This window comes from Polypterus senegalus, chromosome 9 (genome assembly GCF_016835505.1).
Source record: "Polypterus senegalus isolate Bchr_013 chromosome 9, ASM1683550v1, whole genome shotgun sequence".
NCBI classification, from domain to species: domain Eukaryota; kingdom Metazoa; phylum Chordata; class Cladistia; order Polypteriformes; family Polypteridae; genus Polypterus; species Polypterus senegalus.
In genome coordinates this window covers 111,996,427-112,016,352 of record NC_053162.1, presented here as the reverse complement: position 1 = coordinate 112,016,352, position 19,926 = coordinate 111,996,427, and the positions used below count along the sequence as shown (strand labels likewise).

Here is a 19,926-nt window from a genome sequence, read left to right as displayed (position 1 = left end):
AGCAAACATGAAGGGTTGGGTCACAAGAACTTTGTTTTTGGAATGGCTGCATGAGGCTTTCACTCCCACCAGCTAAACAGCTAAAAGTACCAGAAACCCAAGAAATCACAAGAGAGAAAACACCTGAAGGAAAACATGCCAGAACTCGACTCATGCAAGGTTAGTTTTCTTGGTGGTTTTTGTATTACAGATTTTTTCAAAAGTTAATTTTTCAGTTCATAACGTGATTTGTTGCAAATGTTCGCTGTTTTCCTTGTGCCTAAAACTCATGAAAGTGTTTGCAGATGGAGTTTTTCATAGCGTGATTAGGTGCAATGTTACCTTTCTCTTTTTTCAAATGTTCAATTTTTTCCGCTGTGCTAAAAACTCATTAAAAAAAAAAAAAAAAAATGCTGCTAGAGAGAGAGAGAGAGAGAGAGAGAGAGAGAGAGACGATCCTGTAGCGGAGGGAGGGAGGGATTTTGTTGGTGTGTGTGCTACAGAGAGAGAGCGCGAGCGAGCCAGCTCGTGTAGCTGAGCAGGGAGCCTGGGTGTTTTGTGTCAGTGTTATTTAATGTTTTTACATTAGTTTACTATCACACTGTGCATTCTATGGTGTAATTAACTATATTTGTGCTTAATCTTTACACATATTTACATATAGTTTGTACGGTCTGGAACGGATTAATTGTATTTACATACAATCCTATGGGGGAAACTGCTTCGGTTCACGACCAACCTCAGGGTTTCTGACCAAAGTTCTGGAACGAATTATCGTCGTGAACCAAGGTTTCACTGTATGTTATCATTTTTTCGTGTCTGCCATTTCTATGGGAGGGTGACAATGAGTTTAATCCCAATGGATGTTTTTCAAATGTTGACACGCAATAAGCAAAAGGTATCACTGAAACTGCAGGAAACAAAAGCGAAAAAAAAAAAGCAGTATGAGGAAAGTTCAAGGAAAGAATAAAAAAATTACAATGTTTCTGTTTGGGGATCGTTGTGCACAACTGAGCTGCAGCCACAGAACTAAATCCTCTGAGGATGATTCATTCAGGCATTTCAAGGTCTTTTGGGCACTCCGTTGTAATCAAAATTTCGTTTTAAAAGATATTTGTTGTAAGTGAATTTTACCTGTGTGTGTGTGTGTATATATATATACAGGGTGGTCCAGATCTAATTATGCAAATCCAGATAGTCTGGATGACTGTGATTTATGCGGGGATGCTTCCAGTTCTTCATGTCGTCAGTTTGCATGCTTCTCGATGGTCCGAGATTTTTCAAGTGATTTTCTATGTAATAAACTTATAGCGGAATAAAAATTTCATAATTAGATCTGGACCACCCTATATATAGGGTGCAATGCAGGTAAGCAAAGCTCAAGCAGTGTGCCAGCCCACCGCATATATATAATATGTTTTTGTGCGTCTATGTGAAGAAATGGTTTTGCTTTGTCTTCTTCAAAAATAAATGGCTGTTACTGAAAAACAAGCTTAACACTTATAAATGAATTATTATATGGTTGCTTTCGTCCTCTTATTTCTTTAACAAGAAGTCCCAGTTATTGATTATCCACTGCTAGTTATGTACTGTACTTGCTCGCTTTGTCTCTTTTTACTCTTTTACCTGATGCCTGTGTACATAGCTTGGAAACTTATGTTTATATCGGTCACAAGTCAGTGACCCAAGCATTCTTAAAATGATTGCTGTCTTACTTTTGAACACGTATACCCCCACTTTCTCCTATCATTAATGCGTTACTTACAGACCAGTTAGCTACTGCTTTCTGCCCCTCCTCGTTGATACTAGTTTTTAATACATGTAGTAGAACACGTAGAAGTAAGTGCAAAATGTTTATTTTAATTAAATCTCACACCACACTAATATAAGCACTTAAGCACTTCTTTTCCACTTGCAAGGATAATGTCAATATGTTAGTATGTCTCGGTCTATTTCAGTATTCCTCAGTGTCACAGCAAAACTAACTACTAATCATTTGCTATGGTACTTTTAAAAGTTTTTATTAATTTAATTAATTACTAAGTCATTAGTAATTGTTTTTGAATAACTCTTATGGGAAGATGAGGTGGCAAAAGAGTCATTACAACAGAAGTGGCAAGCCAAGAGCATTCTGGGACAAACCAGATTAATTTTGGAACAAAGTGCTTTGGAGTGATGAGACAAAAATTTAATTATTTGGTCATAACAAAAAGGGCTTTGCATGGTAGAAGAACACCACCTCATTCTAAAAAAAAAAAAACCTGCTACCTACTGTCAAATTTGGTGGAGGTTCCATCATGCTGTGTGGCTAGTTCAGGGACTTGGTCCCTTTTTACAGTCGAGAGTCGGATGAATTCAACCCAATGTCAAAAAAGTCTTCAGGATAATGTTCAATCATCAGTCGCAAAGTTGAAGTTACACAGAGGTTGGATATTCCAACAAGACAATCACCCAAAAACACAGTTTTTTTTTTTTTAAATTTAAATAGATAATGGATCTAATGTTTTTTGAAACTGGGCAGCCAAGTTTATTTTTCTTAACTTGAAATTTTATAGCAACAGTTTTCAAAGTTTTGGAAAATACTTAATTTGGTTCTGCAGGTTAAAGTGTCTAGCATGCTGCCAATTAAGCAATCAGGCTTCCTTAACAAAGCTTGAGGTTGTGTCTAAGATACATACAGACAGCTTGATTTTAACAGTTCCTCTGTTAAGTTCAAGTGTAATTATTTTATTAAAGCATTTAAGATTCACATGGCATAATAATGTAAAGAGAATCTGGTTCTGCTTTTTAGGTCAACAGTGTACTCTTATCACAGTAATTCTCAAACTTGTTCTTGGGGTCCTAATGTGGTTGCACATTTTTGTTCCAGCCAGATTCACAATCAGTGCTTAGCTTAGTGGTTCGTTAGCTTATCTTTTTTCTCTTCTGTTATTGTACATTCAGAAAAGCACAACAGTTTGAATTTTAAATGTAAAAGACATTTTTCTATATCTCTGTTATTTTGTCCTTTTTCTGTGAAATTTGCTGCCCTCATTGTATCCTCATGTCAATTAAAAACAAGCAGAGCAGACATCTAAGCAAATGACATTGAATGAATTAAGGCTGCAAATATTTCAGTTTTAAACCCACTAATTAATAAATAATGGCTTAAATAACCAGCACACTTAGAAAGGCAAAATTATAACCAGCATGCAGTTATTGTTAATAAGTAAAATAAAAAGTATTACCATATAACAAATTTACCAGTCTTAGTTTTATTAATATTCCTCCTCTGTTTTTGACCTCTTCGGCTGGTCTCCGTTTTCACCCTGAAGTGTTTATTGGGAAGAAAACTCGTCTGAGATGGAGTCGGTTGAAATAGTCAGGTGCAGCTATGAAAGTAAAGGTTTTTTTGTCATTTATCCCTGTGAGATGTGTTTGTTCCTGTCATTGCTCCCTCCACAAGATCCAGGTAAATGAAGCCTCAGCTTGGAGTTGAGAACGATCCTCTCACAGCTATACTCAGCCGGGTATACACGATTGGCCTGCCCATGCTACAGGTTACCTACGTCCCAGCCTTCCCCTTCTTTGGATATATTTGCTACATCTCTGTAAAAGAGAGAAATTTGTCTTTTTATTCTTAATGGAGACGTGGCTACAAATCTCTGAATTATGCCCATTTATTGAACAACTTACCCAGCTGTAACTTTTTAAATTCCCCCAGGCTCTCTGGTCGTGGTGGAGGTATTGCTACTGTTGTTAAAAATACATTTTCATCCTGGAATGTATCGTTTGCTGTGTTTTCAAGCTTTAAACTACAGACATTTACATTTATTTGCTTAACAGATGCATTTATCCAAAGCTACTTAAAAAAAGAGGTAAACAATCGAGTAACACTAGGCTAGGGCTTGTTTGTTCAGCAGGTGTGATAGGACAGATAACATGAGTTGATTGCCACAAGTGACAATGTAATTACTGATGTATTTACAATCCTAGATTAAAATCAATAAAGCAATTAAACCTAACCAAGAATATAAAGTATCGGAGTGAAAAGTTTTTTTTTTCCTTTTCGTTTAGACAGATATTCACTGATATTCAGTCACTTCTTATATACATTAAAGGAGTCAGCATTATGGATGGAAATAGGCAGCCCATTCCACCAACTCACAAGGGAAAAGAGTCTGGATTAAGATTTAATGCCACGTAGAGGTGACATGACCAGGCGCTGTTCCGTGGCAGAACTGAGTGGGCGAGAACGATCATAGCACTTCACCAGTGTCTACATATACTCAAGTGCTGACCCATTGATTACTCTGTAGGCTAGCATCAGGAATTTGAACTTAATGCATTCTGTTGCAAGGAGCCAATGTAGCAAACTGAAGAGAGACTTAATATGTGCCCGTCTAAGCTGGTTAAATTTAAGACAGTCCACTGCATTCTGAATCATTTGCAGCAGCTTGATAGCACACATGGGTACTCTTGCCAGAAGTGAGTTACCGTAGTCCAGATACAACAAGACCAAAGCCTGGACCAGAAGTTGTGCTTCATACACTGTCACATAAGGTCTGATCTTAGGGGAGTTGTACAGCACAAAACAACATGAACAAGAAACGGTAGAAATGTGGTCAGAAAAAAATAGCTCCTCATCAATTAACACTCTAAAGGTTGTGAACTGACCTGGCAAATGTTTGAAACTGTGAGCTAAGCTGTACAAAGATGGGGAGTTGAAAATACTGGCTGGCTGGGATCACAAGAAGCTTGGTTTTTGACAGGTTAGGCTGAAGGTGGTGGTTCTTCATCCAGGTTGAGATATTAGTAAGATATGCAGAGACTCTAGCCAATACCATATTGTCCTCTGGGGTGGGGGGAATGACAAGTACAGCTTTTTGTCATTGTCATAGCACTGATAAGAGAACTGATGCGATTGGGTGATGGAGCCCAGTGAGTTAATGTACAGATGGAACAGTAGAGGACCCAGCACCAATCATTGGTGCACCTTTGACAACTCCCCTCACCAGGACACACTGTAGAATCTGCATAGATGTAGAACTCGGACCATCTGAGAGCAGTCCTAGTGATGTCAAGGTTGTGGTTAATCATGTTAAACGCAGAAGAGAGATGAATGCCATCAGGACTGATGACATATTGGTAGCTCCAGCATGACCTAGCTGGTTGAACAGAGTCAGTAGAGCTATCCCTGTAGAGTGGTTCCTTTTGAAGCCTGACTGGTTGACATCGAACAATCCATTCCATACAAGGAAGTAAGAGATCTGGTTAGAAATTACATGTTCAAGTGTTTTGGAAAGAAAGGACAGAACAGAAGAGTGACAGGCCTGAAGTTGTTAACATGTGATGTATAGAGTCTTGGTTTTTTGAGTAATGGGGTTATCAGAATGTATTTGAAGATATTATGGAATTTTCCGATGAGTGAGGTGTTAATGATGTGTGTAATTGCAGGAACAGTTGAGGGGGATCGAACCAGCAACCTCTTGATTATGAGTCAGCAGTTCTTACCGCTGCACCACCCCAGTGGTCGTGTCGGCAGCGTACCCTAACTTGATTTCTTTTTCTTTGGTTTTGTTCTTGAATAAAAGCGCACTTGTTTTGTTATACGTGTTCCTTTTGTGAAAGTGTCTTTGATACTTGGACTTCAGTCTTCACACATTATACACTTAATGTCAAAACTTTCTTATTAATACTATAACATGAAAAAAGTTTGTTTTAGGTATGTGTTTAATATTTCTTGCCATGCATTTCCTGTTATCCTACATTTACATAGATCATTGTAGACACAGAACACACATTAAATGCATGTGTTCCCAATATTGATATCTTATTTACCCAATACAACTCCAGGTACCTCCCATCATGGTAAACAAACTTGTGCTGGGAGAACTTTTTGCCCGAGTTGAGCTGCGGCGGTGGGTGGATGGGATAGCAGAGTGCTTACTGCTTGTGCTGATGATCCACCCATGCTCAGAGACAGGTCTGTAGGAGGGCTGAACATAGGTGGAGTTAACAGCAAAATAATATTAGAGACCACAAGTGCTATTTAATGTAGTAAATGCTGATATAATTCCTGCTACTCCCATTTGTTGTCAATCTCCATGTGTGAGAAGGTTTTAAGTTTCTTTGTGGATAAAGTTAATATAATCAGATCTACCTGTAGATTTCAACCACTCGCATGTGAACATAACTCCCTTATCTGTTTTGTGTTTTTAAATGATTTTGTACCAGTCTTGCATAAAGCTTTTTCTTGGTTGGTAAACAATCTAAAGTCCACAACTTGACCCTCTGATATAATTCTTACATGGTTGTTAAAGGAGGTCTTTGAAACTCTTGGGCCTTTTATTATGAGTATTATTAACACCTCCCTCAAATCTGGTTGAGTCCCAGCCTATTTTAAACATGCTGTTGTGCACCCTCTTTTAAAATAAAACACCAAATCTTCATCTGACTGTACTGTCAAATTTTCAACCAGTTATCACAGCTACCTATTATGTCAGAGATCCTGAAAGAGATTGTACTTAATCAGCTGCAAACATTTTTAGAGGATATTCACAGACATTACATTTTTCAGTCTGACTTTAAATACCCTTTGACACCATTGATCACAACATTGTACTGTGTCATCTAGAAAATGTAATTGGAATTCGAGGATCTGAATTGGATTTGTTCTCCCCCCCCCCAATTACTTTGGGTGATATGTCATCTTCCCGTACTTAACTTGAAATGTGGGATCCAACAAGGTTCTATACTTGGGCCATTTCTGTTTTCATTATACATGCTTCCTCTTGGTTCTGTTTTTCATAAGCATAATGTATCTTTCCAATGTTTTGCAGATGACACCCAAATTTAACTACCATTTACAAATAACTCCCTTGAGTCTCTTTTGGCTTGCTTGAATGATGTAAAGAGCTGGATATCATCACATTTTCTAGACTAAAGTCAAATTAAAACTGAATTGTGCGTTTTAGTCCATCCAATGCATCTGTTACGCCTGTTACCAACATAGGTCCATTAGCAAAACATTGCAACACATCTGCTAAATCTCTTGGTGTTATCCTCAGCAAAAGTCTTAAAATGGATAAGCAGATGAACTTTATTGTAACAACCTGCTTTTTCCAGTTAAGAATTTATTTAAAAATCTAGCCTTTTCTTTGTTTTCCTAATTTGGAAAAAGTTTTGCTTGCTCTTTTTTCATCCTGTCTTGATTACTTTAATTCAGTTTGTCAGCCAAACTCTTCTCTGTCGCATGCAGTTGGTCCAAAACTCTGCTGTGAAACTCTTAACTGGGTCATGTAAGTGTGAGCACATCACTTCTATTATGAGTTCACTTCATTGGCTTTGTGGTATAAGTCTTAACATCTTATTAAAGAAAGAAATCCTCTAACTGGACAGTTATTAGGCAGGAGAAAAGCTGTTCATTGTATCTTTTAATTGCTCTTTGGCAAAATGTTTTGGAGGGAGTATTCTTCAAAAGAAGTCTGTTACAGCATGGTCGGAATGATCAGAATGGTATCAGAAATAAAGAATAGTGCTTCATTTTGTAATCTATTGAGTTAACGTACAGTGTCAATCAGTGCAAACATTTACTCTTGATAGGTTCATTGGTTTACGCCCAAATCATTTATATAAAAGTCTGTTATATTATATTCTTGTTCTTCTTATTACTTTTGAGATGAACTACCACCCTTGAAATTTCTGTGCATCTAACACTTCTCCATTCTGTTGTTACAGGACATCTGCTGATTTCTTTGTCATATCTTAGTTATCCTTCAGTACATTTTATATATTACATCAACCTTTCTTCTGGTACATTCCTTATTTACTTTATCATCTCAGTATTCTGTGGTGGGTTGGCGCCCAGCCCGGGATTTGTTTCCTGTCTTGCGCCCTGTGTTGTCTGGAATTGGCTCCAGCAGATCCCCGTGACCCTGTAGTTAGGATATAGCGGTTTGGATAATGGATGGATAGATCTCAGTATTTTTTCTAAGCTAAATTCTTACATTTTAGTGTACATTCTTTTGTTCACTTGTCCTTAATCTGGTTTCCTGGTGTGCCTGAACAGGATTCTGACATTTATTCCCCTGGAGGTTTTTAAACCCAAATTCAAGAACATATTCTTTCTACTCACCAGTGCATCATTGTTACTCAAGGATTGATTACTTATAGACAATAACTTCTTGCCTAAGATTAAATCTTGTGAATACGATGCTATTGTTATTTCTGACCATGCACCTATGATCTTGGAGCTAAAATTACTAAGCCCCATACACTCACCCGCAGATGGCCTCAACCCGCTTCTATTAGCTGACGAGAATTGTACTGAATTTATATCCAAACAAATCAAATTCTTTCTAGAGACAAATACATCCCCTGAGATCTCTGCAGGAATACTCTGGGAAACTCTTAAGGCCTTCTTAAGAGGACAGATTATCTCATATCTTTCCCACAGAAATAATCCGAAGCCAAGAAAGTAGCAGAGATAAAAAGCGAAATTACTAAAATAGATGAAGAACACGCCAGACTACCAAGCGAGACTCTACATAGGAGGAGGCAGGCTCTACATTCAGAATTAAACCTCTTGACAACTAAAGAAACTGAACAACTAATTTACAAATCCAGACATCATTATTATGAACATGGAGAGAAAGCTAATAAGCTTTTAGCTCAACAAATTCACAAGCAAGAAGTGCGCAACGCAATCTCGGTAATCACCAACACGAACGGAGATAAAATCGTCGAACACAAAAATATAATGCACACTTTCAGAGACTACTATAAATCCCTATATACTACTGAGTTTAAAGAAGACAATACACAATCTAATGCATTTCTGGATACATTACAGATACCACAAATAGACGCTTTTAGTGCGGAGGAACATGATAAACCTCTGGCATTATCAGAATTACTAGATGCTATAAAGTCACTCCAAGGGGAAAGCAGCAGGCCCTGATGGCTACCCTGCAGAATTTTACAAGAAATTCTCCGCCAGCTAGCTCCCTCCTATTAGCAACATTTACAGAAGCCAGAGATAACAAATCTCTTCCACAAACCTTTCGCCAAGCACTAATCAACATGTTTTCCAAAACAAAATAAGGACTTATTACAATGTGCATCATACAGACCAATTTCACTTCTGAATAACAACGGTAAAATACTCTCTAAAATCATAGCTAGAAGGATGGAGAAAGTGCTCCCTCGGTAATATCACAAGACCAAACTGGATTTATTAGGGGCCGCACTTATCTTCAAATCTTCGACGCCTGTTTAATGTAATATACTCACCAACTAAATCAAACACCCCAGAAATATTATTATCATTGGATGCAGAAAAGCATTCGACATGATTGAATGGAAATACCTTTTACTACATTGGAGAAGTTTGGGTTTGGCCCAACATTTGTGCATGGATTAAATTACTGTATACTAACCCAGAAGCTTCAGTTTGCATCAATAACATTTGCTCAGACTACTTTAAACTAGAACGTGGCACTAGACAAGGATGCCCTTGTCACCGCTGTTGTTTGCATTGCCATTGAACCACTGGCAATACATTGTCGAAATACTGATCAGATAAAGGGGATTAGCAGAGAAGGACTGGAACAGAAAATCTCATTATATGCAGATGACATGGTACTGTATATATCGGACCCAGAAAATTCTGTGCCTGCAGTCTTAGCAGCACTCACAGAATTTCAAAAGATCTCTGGTCTCAGAATTAATCTGAATAAAAGTGTACTCTTTCCAGTGAATTCTCAAGCATATAATATTAGATTAGACACCCTACCTTTTATCATTGCAGAACAGTTTAAATACCTAGGGGTAAACATCACAAGTAAACATAAAGCTCTTTATCAACAAAATTTCGCCGGCATGGAAAAAATTAAACAAGACTTGCATAGATGGTCAACCCTTCATCTCACACTAGCTGGAAGAATTAACACTGTTAAGATGAATATTCTTCCTAAGCTCCTTTTTATTTCAAAACATCCCAATATACATTAATAAATCATTCTTTAAGCAATTAGATTCAACAATAACCTCATTTATTTGGAATTCAAAACATCCACGCATCAAAAGAGCGACCCTACAAAGACAAAAGGCAGAAGGTGGCATGGCTCTACCTAACTTCCAGTTTTATTACTGGGCAGCAAATATACAGGCGATAAGAACCTGGACACAAATAGAAGAACATACACAGGCTTGGACCACAATAGAAGTAAAATCCTGCAGTACTTCTTTGTATTCCTTGCTCTGTGCTCCAATAAACACACGCTATCGGCAATATACTAATAACCCAATTGTGCTCCACTCACTTAGAATCTGGAACCAATGTAGAAAGCATTTTAAGACGGAGAAGCTTCTATCTGTGGCACCTCTGCAAGAGAACCACCTCTTTCAACCTTCACAAACATATGCAGTTTTTAATATCTGGAAAAATTTGGAATTAACTTGCTTAGAGATCTTTATATAGACAACGCCTTTGCATCCTATGAACAATTACATTCCAAATTTAACATTCCAGCTACACATTTCTTTCACTATCTTCAAATCAGGAACTTTGTTAAACAGAACCTTCCAGATTTTCCTCATCTTGCACCCTCATCCATGCTGGAAAAATATTGCTCAATCTCAAGGACTTAGACTCCATCTCTACAATATATAAAATCATTTTACAATCCCTCCTTTCAAAGATCCAAGAGGACACTGGGAAAAGATCTCTCAATTAATATATCAGAAAAGGAGTGGAAAGTAGCAATGCAGAGAATTCACTCGAGCTCCATATGCAAAGCATACAATTATACAACTAAAATTATATATCGAGCACATCTGTCTCGACTAAAACTCTCCAAAATGTTTCCAGGGCATGATCCAACCTGTGAACGCTAAACCAAGTCCCAGCCTCACTAGGTCACATGTTCTGGGCCTGCACCAAATTAACATTATTCTGGACAAAAATTTTAATTACCTTCAGACAGCCTTGGACTCACAATCCCTCCTAACCCATTAACAGCTGTGTTTGGGGTTCTTCCAGAGGGCTTAAAGTGGAGAAAGACAAACAAATTGTGATTGCATTCACTACACTTTGGCACGCAGACTTATTCTGATAAACTGGAAGAACCCAAACTCTCCTCTTTAAGTCAGTGGGAAACTGATGTGTTATATTATTTGAAATTGGAAAAATCAAATACTCAGTTAGAGGATCCGTACAGACTTTTTCAAAACATGGCAGGATCTAATCAGTAATATTTTAAAATAAGTTCATAAAGCACAGAGAATTTATTAATTTAGGTATGTTTAAAAGCCTTAAATTTTATGCCGCTTGGCTTGCTCTCTCTCTCAAGGGTGGGGATCGATCTGTTCTTAACTCTATTTTTTTTTGTAAAACTTGATTGCTTTGTATGGAGTGAAATAAAATTAATAAAAAAAAAAAATAAAAAAAAAGGATTCTGACATTTATTAATCCTTTATGGTTATTTCTTTAAGATAAATGCTATGTTACCCTAAAATTATTCTTCTACATCTTCAGTCTTAAACGTATAAATAAAATGCTAAAATTAATTCTAAGTGTTTAAATTGTCTGGCCCCAGCTTATCTTTCTGACCTCCTTGTCTCTTTATGCTCCTTCTCAATTCCTGAGATCATCAAACCAGTTGCCATTGGCCTTAACACAATCATGGCAAAAAAAAGGGTGATTGTGCTTTTGCAGTGACTGCTGTTTGGCTCCAAAACAGCCTACCGCTTCAGAAGAGAAAAGCTTCAACCTTTTCAATTTTTTAAATCTTTGCTGAAAGCATATTTTTTCTTTCTCACTTTTTAGGCATGATTTACAGTAACTGTATATGCTGCTGTTATTTGTCAATTGTTTGTTTTTATTTCTTTTTTTATTTATCAATATTTGATTTTATTCATCTATTTTCATGTACGGCACTTAGGAAATCAATTCTGTGGCCTTAAATGTGCTCTATAAATAAATTTTGACTTGTAATTTCTACACTTTAAAACATAAAAATTGGGAAAGAACAGATCACTTAATTGGGCTAGGAATCTAATTAAAAACATAAATTAGTTGGAAAAAAAACCTGCAGTCAGATTTTGTGAGGGACTGAGCTTGGGAAGCACTGCTCTATCATACTGTGTATGATTAGTCCTTTCAAAAAAAATCCTAACTCTTCACACTTTGAGGATAGAACTGAATTTTTTTTTTTTTTTAGTGGGTTGTAAATAATATATTTATGGGTTATTTACAAGGACATATTTCTGAAGAATTATGATAGTCTTTTGGCTTTGGCTGTTGTGTTATGTTTAATTGTATAAATATTAATTTCAAAGTCTACTGCAAGCCTGATTTTTCCATTGTTTACCGCTGTGGCAACCCCATATGTGAGAAGCTGAAAGAAGAAGACTGTATGCTTAGTCTTGCTACAGTTCCTTTTGAGATTGTGATAAGTTTTGTCACGGAGTGTTTTGGTGGGGATAATTTATTAATTGATTTTAGTGGTTTTAAGTACACTTTACTGATGGACAAGTGTCAGGTGATGGACACCTTGGACAAGTGGCTTGTACGTGTACTTAATTACTCATGGTTAGCTAATTGTGGGAGAAGTGGAGTAATTAACAAGCTTAAGTTGATGTTACCACAATTAAAAAAGAGAGTATAGTAAGTGCTAAAGGAGTAATGACATTGAATACAAATGTGAACCCAGAATCAATGAATGGAGCAATTGATTGAGATCAAAACAAGGTGTATTCCTTGTTGAGAGGAAAGAATGGGCAGTTTCAGCTTTTTTTAGATATTGGAGGGAGCAGGACTGATGGCTGGTACAGACGTTTCAAGTTGTGGCCATTATTAAGTCTGCTGACTTTCAGAGAATAGAGGAGAATGGAGAGTACCACAGGGACGCTGTGCAGAATAGAGTTGCGAGTTGATGGTGACTTGTCTATTCAGTTCAATTTTTGGCTTGTACCTGATAGTTTCTGACTGTCTGTGCCTTTTTCAAAAAATGTATTTTCCAATAAGTTACCAAGTCTGCATTAACAAATCCTCAACAGACTGCAATAAACTGTAGATTTTTAAATTGGGTTGTAGCAGTCCTGCTGAGGTTGATGTTGTTAAAAGTAAATCCAGATTTTAAAGATTGTCTTTAAATTATCTCTTGTATTTTTAAATAAGTATATCTAAAGAGTATGACCAATTTTAAAGTCTGAGCTGAGTGAAGAGAAAAGCAGGCAGAATTGTTCCTTGTGGTGCTCCAGTGTTGCTTACATCCATATCAGCAATAGCGAAGATTGTTTCAGTCAGCTTCTGTTTTTAATTGGAGTCCTGGGCTAATTAAGTGAACTGTTATTTCCCAGGTTAAGTGTTTTGGGAACAATATAGATATTAAAAAGCTAAGTTCGGTGTGTATATAATATGTGTGTGTGTGTGTATATATATGTGTATATATATATATATATATATATATATATATAACCGGTTTCATCGATAAAATCACATCCAGCTTTTGAGAGTTTAAACATTCATAAACATCAAAGTGTTCTCTACTCAGATCGTCACCTGTGAATCTAAGATGTTTAAGAGGCATTGGCGGTTGTCGAAAGGTGTTAAATATTTGGCCATTTTGGTACACTTGAAAGCGACAACCGAACAATTCAGCGGCAGCCATCAACTCACATGCAGAACCTGGGATGGGGGACCCAACGCCACCTCACACGGTGACCGAGGTGCAGGCTATGGACGTATATATATATGTATGTAAGTAGGATTCAAATTTCTTGAAGATGGGCCCATAAGTAACAAAGACTGTTGAAAAGTTCAATATGGCGGCTGACAGTGGCGTCATACCACCAAAATAAGTCATTACATTGGTTTTGGTTAGCTCAGGAAGCCACCTACCAAATTTCGTGAAGATGGGGCCGTAAATAAGAAAGTTCAACATGGCGGACGTTTTTGACCGTTACGACCGTTAAGCGTAGAATTTCAAAATTAAACCTGCTTAATTGTTGTAAGTAAGCTGTAAGGAATGAGTCTGCCAAATTTCAGCCTTCTACCTACACGGGAAGTTGGAGAATTAGTGACGTTGGAAAGTTCAATACGGCGGCCGACAGTGGTGTCATACCAACGAAATAAGTACGGACATTGGTTTTGGTTAGCGCAGGGAAGCCACCTACCAAATTTCGTGAAGATGGGGTCAGCCTTCTACCTACACGGGAAGTTTGAAAATTGCTGACGTTGGAAAGTTCAATATGGCGGCCGACAGTGGCGTCATACCATCGCTAACCGAAACCGATGTACTTACTTATTTCGAAGGGAAGCCGCCTACCAAATTTCGTGAAGATGGGGCCATAAATAAGAAAGTTCAACATGGCGGACGTTTTTGACCGTTATGACCGTTAAGCGTAGAATTTCAAAATGAAACCTGCTTAATTGTTGTAAGTAAGCTGTAAGGAATAAGCCTGCCAAATTTCAGCTTTCTACCTCAATGGGAAGTTGGAGAATTAGTGTATATATGTGTTTTGAATTATATGAGTGAATTATATGTGTATATATATGTATATGTGTATATATGTATATGTGTGTATATATGTATATATATATATGTATGTATATGTATATATGTATGTGTATATGTGTATGTATGTATATATATATGCCAAAAAGGACAGCTATGGTTCAGACTTTTAAGTAAGTGTAGTGTTTCGTGAGAAACCGCAATCAAGAAGACAGTAATTTATTTATTTTTATGGTGGAGATTCCAGCATTGACCCGACACACGCCCACTCGCAACCAGAGACAAAAACAAAGCAAACCTTCAGGTGCCTTTTGGCAAACACCAGGCGGGCTGCCATGTGCCTTTTACTAAGGTGTGGCTTCCGTCCGGCCACTGTACCATACAGGCCTGATTTGTGGATTTCTGCAGAGATGGTTGTCCTTCTGAAAGGTTCTCCTCTCTTCTTTGAGGACCTCTGGAGCTGTGACAGAGTGACCATCGGGTTCTTGGTCACCTCCTTGACTAAGGCCCTTCTCCCCCGATCGCTCAGTTTAGATGGCCGGCCAGCTCTAGGAAGAGTCCTGGTGGTTTCGAACTTCTTCCACTTCCGGATGATGGAGGCCACTGTGCTCATTGGGACCTTCAAAGCAGCAGAAATTTTTCTGTAACCTTCCCCAGATTTGTGCCTTGAGACAATCCTGTCTCGAAGGTCTACAGACAATTCCTTTGACTTCATGCTTGGTTTGTGCTCTGACATCAACTGTCAGCTGTGTGTCTTTCCAAATCATGTCCAGTCAACTGAATTTACCACAGGTGGACTCCAATTAAGCTGCAGAAACATCTCAAGGATGATCAGGGGAAACGGGATGCACCTGAGCTCAATTTTGAGCTTCATGACAAAGGCTGTGAATACTTATGTACATGTGCTTTCTCAATTTTTTTATTTTTAATAAATTTGCAAAAATCTGAAGTAAAAATTTTTCATGTCAACATTATGGGGTGTTGTGTGTAGAATTTTGAGGGAAAAAATGAATTTAATCCATTTTGGAAAAAATTAATTTAATCCATTTTGGAATAAGGCTGTAACATAACAAAATGTGGAAAAAGTGATGCGCTGTGAATAATTTCCGGATGCACTGTAAATCAAAAATCTAACCAAAACTATTCAGTGTCTTGTGCACTTTCAGCCTTATCCTGCTCTCATGTTTATTATGGACTAGCAGAATACCCGCGCTTCGCAGCGTAGAAGTAGTGTGTTAAAGAAGTTATGAAAAAGAAAAGCAAACATTTTAAAAATAACGTAAGATGATTGTTAATGTAATTGTTTTGTCATTGATATGAGTGTTGTTGTCATATCTATCTATTTATATTATATATATAGCAAAATACCTGCGATTGGCAGCGGAGAAGTAAAAAGAAAAGGAAACATTTTAATAATAACGTAACATGATTGACAATGTAATTGTTTTGTCACTGTCATGAGTGTTGCTGGCATATATATATATATATATATATATATATACACACACAGACACATATATAAACATATATATACATATAAACATATATATAAATATATATATACATCTATACACATATATATATACAGTTATATATATACATATACACACATACATATATATACATATACATATATACACATACTGTATATATACACACACATATATACATACTGTATATACAACATATACATATCTACATATATACTGTATATACACATATATATATACAAATCTACATATATATATCTACATATATATATATATATTAGGTGGACTCGATTAAAAAATTAATCCAATTAATTAGAGGCTGTGTAAGAATTAATCTTGATTAATCGTATGTAATCCACGTAAATTTGCCCCAAATCGCAAATGTTTTTTTTTTAATTTAAAACGGTTTTAGTGGGCTTACAGAATCAAATAATAGACATGGACATGAATATTGTAAACTGAAGCTGTTTTAATTTCTGAAAAAAAGCTTTTAAACTGCATTTGAATTCAAAACAGAAACAAAAATCATCCCTGGTTAAAATTGGGCAGACTTAAAAATAAAGTGGTAGTTTAAGTACTTTAAGTACATTTTCAGAATAGTATTGTCTTTAAATAATAATAACCAAAATTTCAACATAAAGTGCAGTTTTTCTTCTTAAAAAATAAGTCAGAAACATAAAAGGTAATTTGACCAGCTTACTCTTTAAACTCTGAGTAACATTAGCCAAAATTATTTTGTACATTAGGCTAAAACAGTGTGATCATTGAACATTTTGTAATTAGATGTATTTAGAATTACTAACGGTCACGAAGTCCAATGATCCCCAGTAAGAGCCACAAAGTCCGCTTTCTGTAATGCATCTAATTTTGCTTGCTTTTCAGTGTGCACAAAACCATGCTTTTATCAAGGCTTCGGTAGTCGAAATGATCAGTCGTAGGAACGCGCTTTATTCGACTCTAACATTTTTGTAGCTGTGATGTGTGCATCAGTGTAATGGATGTACCAGGAAATCATGCATTGACAAAAGTTCCCGCTTGCTTGGAATTGAAAGTGTGATTAAATGCGTTATTTTTAACGCTTATGGAGTACATGCATCGAAGCTTCTCAGCTGTGCTTGTGCTAAGAAAGGGAAAATTTTAAAATAACGTAACATGATTCTGCTAACCTAATATTTTTCATACGTCCCAAACCAAGGAGATGCTAAGGTAAAATGAATCGGTAGCGCGCGACATAGTCAGTACACCCTCTCGAATCAACCTCAATGTCGCGCGTAGAGGCTTAAGACTCTACAATTAGCCACAGCGTGTGGCTTGTCTATGCTAAAGTATGTATTGTAGATCGGGTATATATATACATTTATATATATATACCCGTGTACCAGTGGAGAAGTAGAAGTTATGAAAAGAAAAGGGAACATTTTAAAAATAACGTAACATGATTGTCAATATACAGTAATTGTTTTGTGAGTGTTATTGAATGTTGCTGTCATCAAGGATTTGATTATCATTATTTCTTTCAATCAGGCTCGTATTTGTAGGATGTGTTCAAGTTACATTCCGTGTTTGTCAATCGCTGTAAAGATAAGAGGTTTCATTCATCGATTAGTTCCTTACTGCATCAATAAACAGCTCGTCTTCCTTTTATCTGTGATGTGACAAACTGCATGCACGGGTTTTTTTTACACTGTCTTCCTTTAGCAGGACATTCACTTTTTCCACCGTGTGCTTTGTTTCCGCAGTAGCTGCACTTATGAATATGATTGTATGTATAAGACGCCTCATATTTTTTTGCTGCCTTCTCAATTGTGTAATTCGGTTTTGTTCAGCACTCTTTGGAACTGTTGCTTTTGTCTGCGCATTGCGCCAGTTCACGTGAGCCGCTTGGTGTTCTTGCATCAAGGTTCCCAGCTGTACTGGTGCCATCTCGTAATGTCAGCTAAGACCCGGCACTTAAAAGTTTCTCTCGCAGTTTCAATGAGTTTGTGCCAAACACCACCCTGACCATCTCATCTTCCTCTGCATAAGCACAGTCCTTCACCCGTGAACATTTACCGGCAGTGTTTGTATTGGATTGCCGCTGATGGACGGCCTTATATGGGCAGGCACTAAATTACAAACGCTAGTGGCAGCCTGTCTATGAACTTAATTTAATATAAACTTACGGTTCACGCCGTGCTTTGTTTCGCAGTAGCTGTACTTATGAATATGCTTGTATGCATCATTTGCTTCATAATGTTTTTCTGCCATCTCAATTGTGAAATGGCGTTTTGTGCTCATCGCTGTTTGGAGTTCTTCCTTGTTCTCTACGTACTTACGTAGAAGGCGTGATGATGTCACACGAAACTCCCCCCACGCCATCTCCAACTCAAGACTCCATTACATTATATGGGGAAAAATAGCTTCCAGTTATGACCCTTATGCGTAGAATTTCGAAATGAAACCTGCCCAGCTTTTGTAAGTAAGCTGTAAGGAATAAGCCTGCCAAATTTCAGCCTTCTACCTACACGGGAAGTTGGAGAATTAGTGAGTGAGTGAGTGAGTGAGGGCTTTGCCTTTTATTAGTTTATATTATAGTGTTGTTATGAATATTTTAAACTACTGAAAATTAAGTAAAGATTATATTTACAATTCAGTAACTTACACTGAATCATGCTTGTCACTCAATGTAGTCCCATTTAAGACCATCGCCTTCAACACCTGTTAAAAAAAAATAAATAAATAAATAAAATAAGACCGAAGGATGTGGTGGTCAAAGGAACCTCCATATGCTAAACTGATTGGAGATCAGTGGAAGAATGGAAAAAATACAATGGCCAGTTGAAAAAAGGTGTTTATCCATGAAATAGTCATATTTTTAAGAACTGTTTTGTTAATTCAATCCATACACCAGTAACTGGTACAAAATGACATGTTTTTTTTTTTTTTTGTATCAATTTCATATTTGTAGTTCTTTAATGAAATAGCTACTGCATATTTGCTTGGAATAGCAATGTTTTTATCCTATGTATCTTTCAGTCTGTAATTCTAACACAATTTAATAGGTTTTCTTTCTCTATACAAGAAGTAGCTGTTATAAGTGTCCCTTAATATTCCTAAAAAAGTATATTGTTCACCATTGCACTTGTTTGTACATTCATCCATTTTCTAAACCCTCTTATGCTGAGCAGACTCATGGAGAAGCTGGAGCTTATCCCAGCAAACATCTGGTACAAGGTAGGAGCAATCCCTGGCCTGAGATGCCAGCCCATGCAGAGTAAACGCATAAACAACATGGCAGGGTCCAATTTAACAATGACAATTCACCTAACCTTCATGTTTTACAACTGCGTACAGGGAGAGAACATGCAAACTCCACCCCATTCTTTTAGTTGGGAGGCAGGAGTGCTGTCTCTGTATCACTGTACTGTTTATATCTTATCAAATTACTATCCCAATATATTGAAGTATACATATTTGCATTAATGTTTATAGCATTACTTTTTATTTCTCCATAACTTTGTGTTCTTTGCCTCTTATTGTGTTTTACAATTTCAGTGACCTTTACCTCCAGCCCTGCATTTTCTTGCAGATCCCTTTCTTTAGCCTTAAAACTTTGTTAAAGTGTCTACTCTTCAGACCATCTTATCATAAATGGCTTTCTGTTGGGAGCAGATGATTCTTTTGAGCTAACCACAAAATCCAAACTCTACAAATTTTGCAGAAGTGCTACCAAGAACTGTATGAAAGAAAAAAAAAAAAGGTAAAAGTAATAAATTACCTGTCAAACTTTAAATTGATATTTTATTTCATTTCTAATAGGTGTTAGTTCCATGCAAAAGAAGTTTACCTAGTAGCAACTTTGCACCCTCTGATTTTGAAGCATATATTTTGAAGCCTGTGGAAGGAGGTTTTCAGACTCTGGATGGAAAGGTATTTTCTTTACTTATATTTTCCTTTTTTTAACATACAACATTTGT

The 19,926-nt window shown here is 36.8% G+C and overlaps 1 protein-coding gene across 2 annotated transcripts in view; it reads left to right on the top strand.

Annotated features, from left to right (window-relative positions):
* The window catches only part of ankrd27 (ankyrin repeat domain 27 (VPS9 domain)), a 668,625-nt gene that overhangs the window by 63,894 nt on the left and 584,805 nt on the right, over positions 1-19,926 (top strand). For both annotated transcript variants that reach the window (XM_039763577.1, XM_039763578.1), the window contains exon 3: positions 19,769-19,879. In XM_039763577.1, the coding sequence (XP_039619511.1) occupies positions 19,769-19,879 (111 nt within the window). The remainder of the gene's footprint in view (positions 1-19,768; positions 19,880-19,926) is intronic.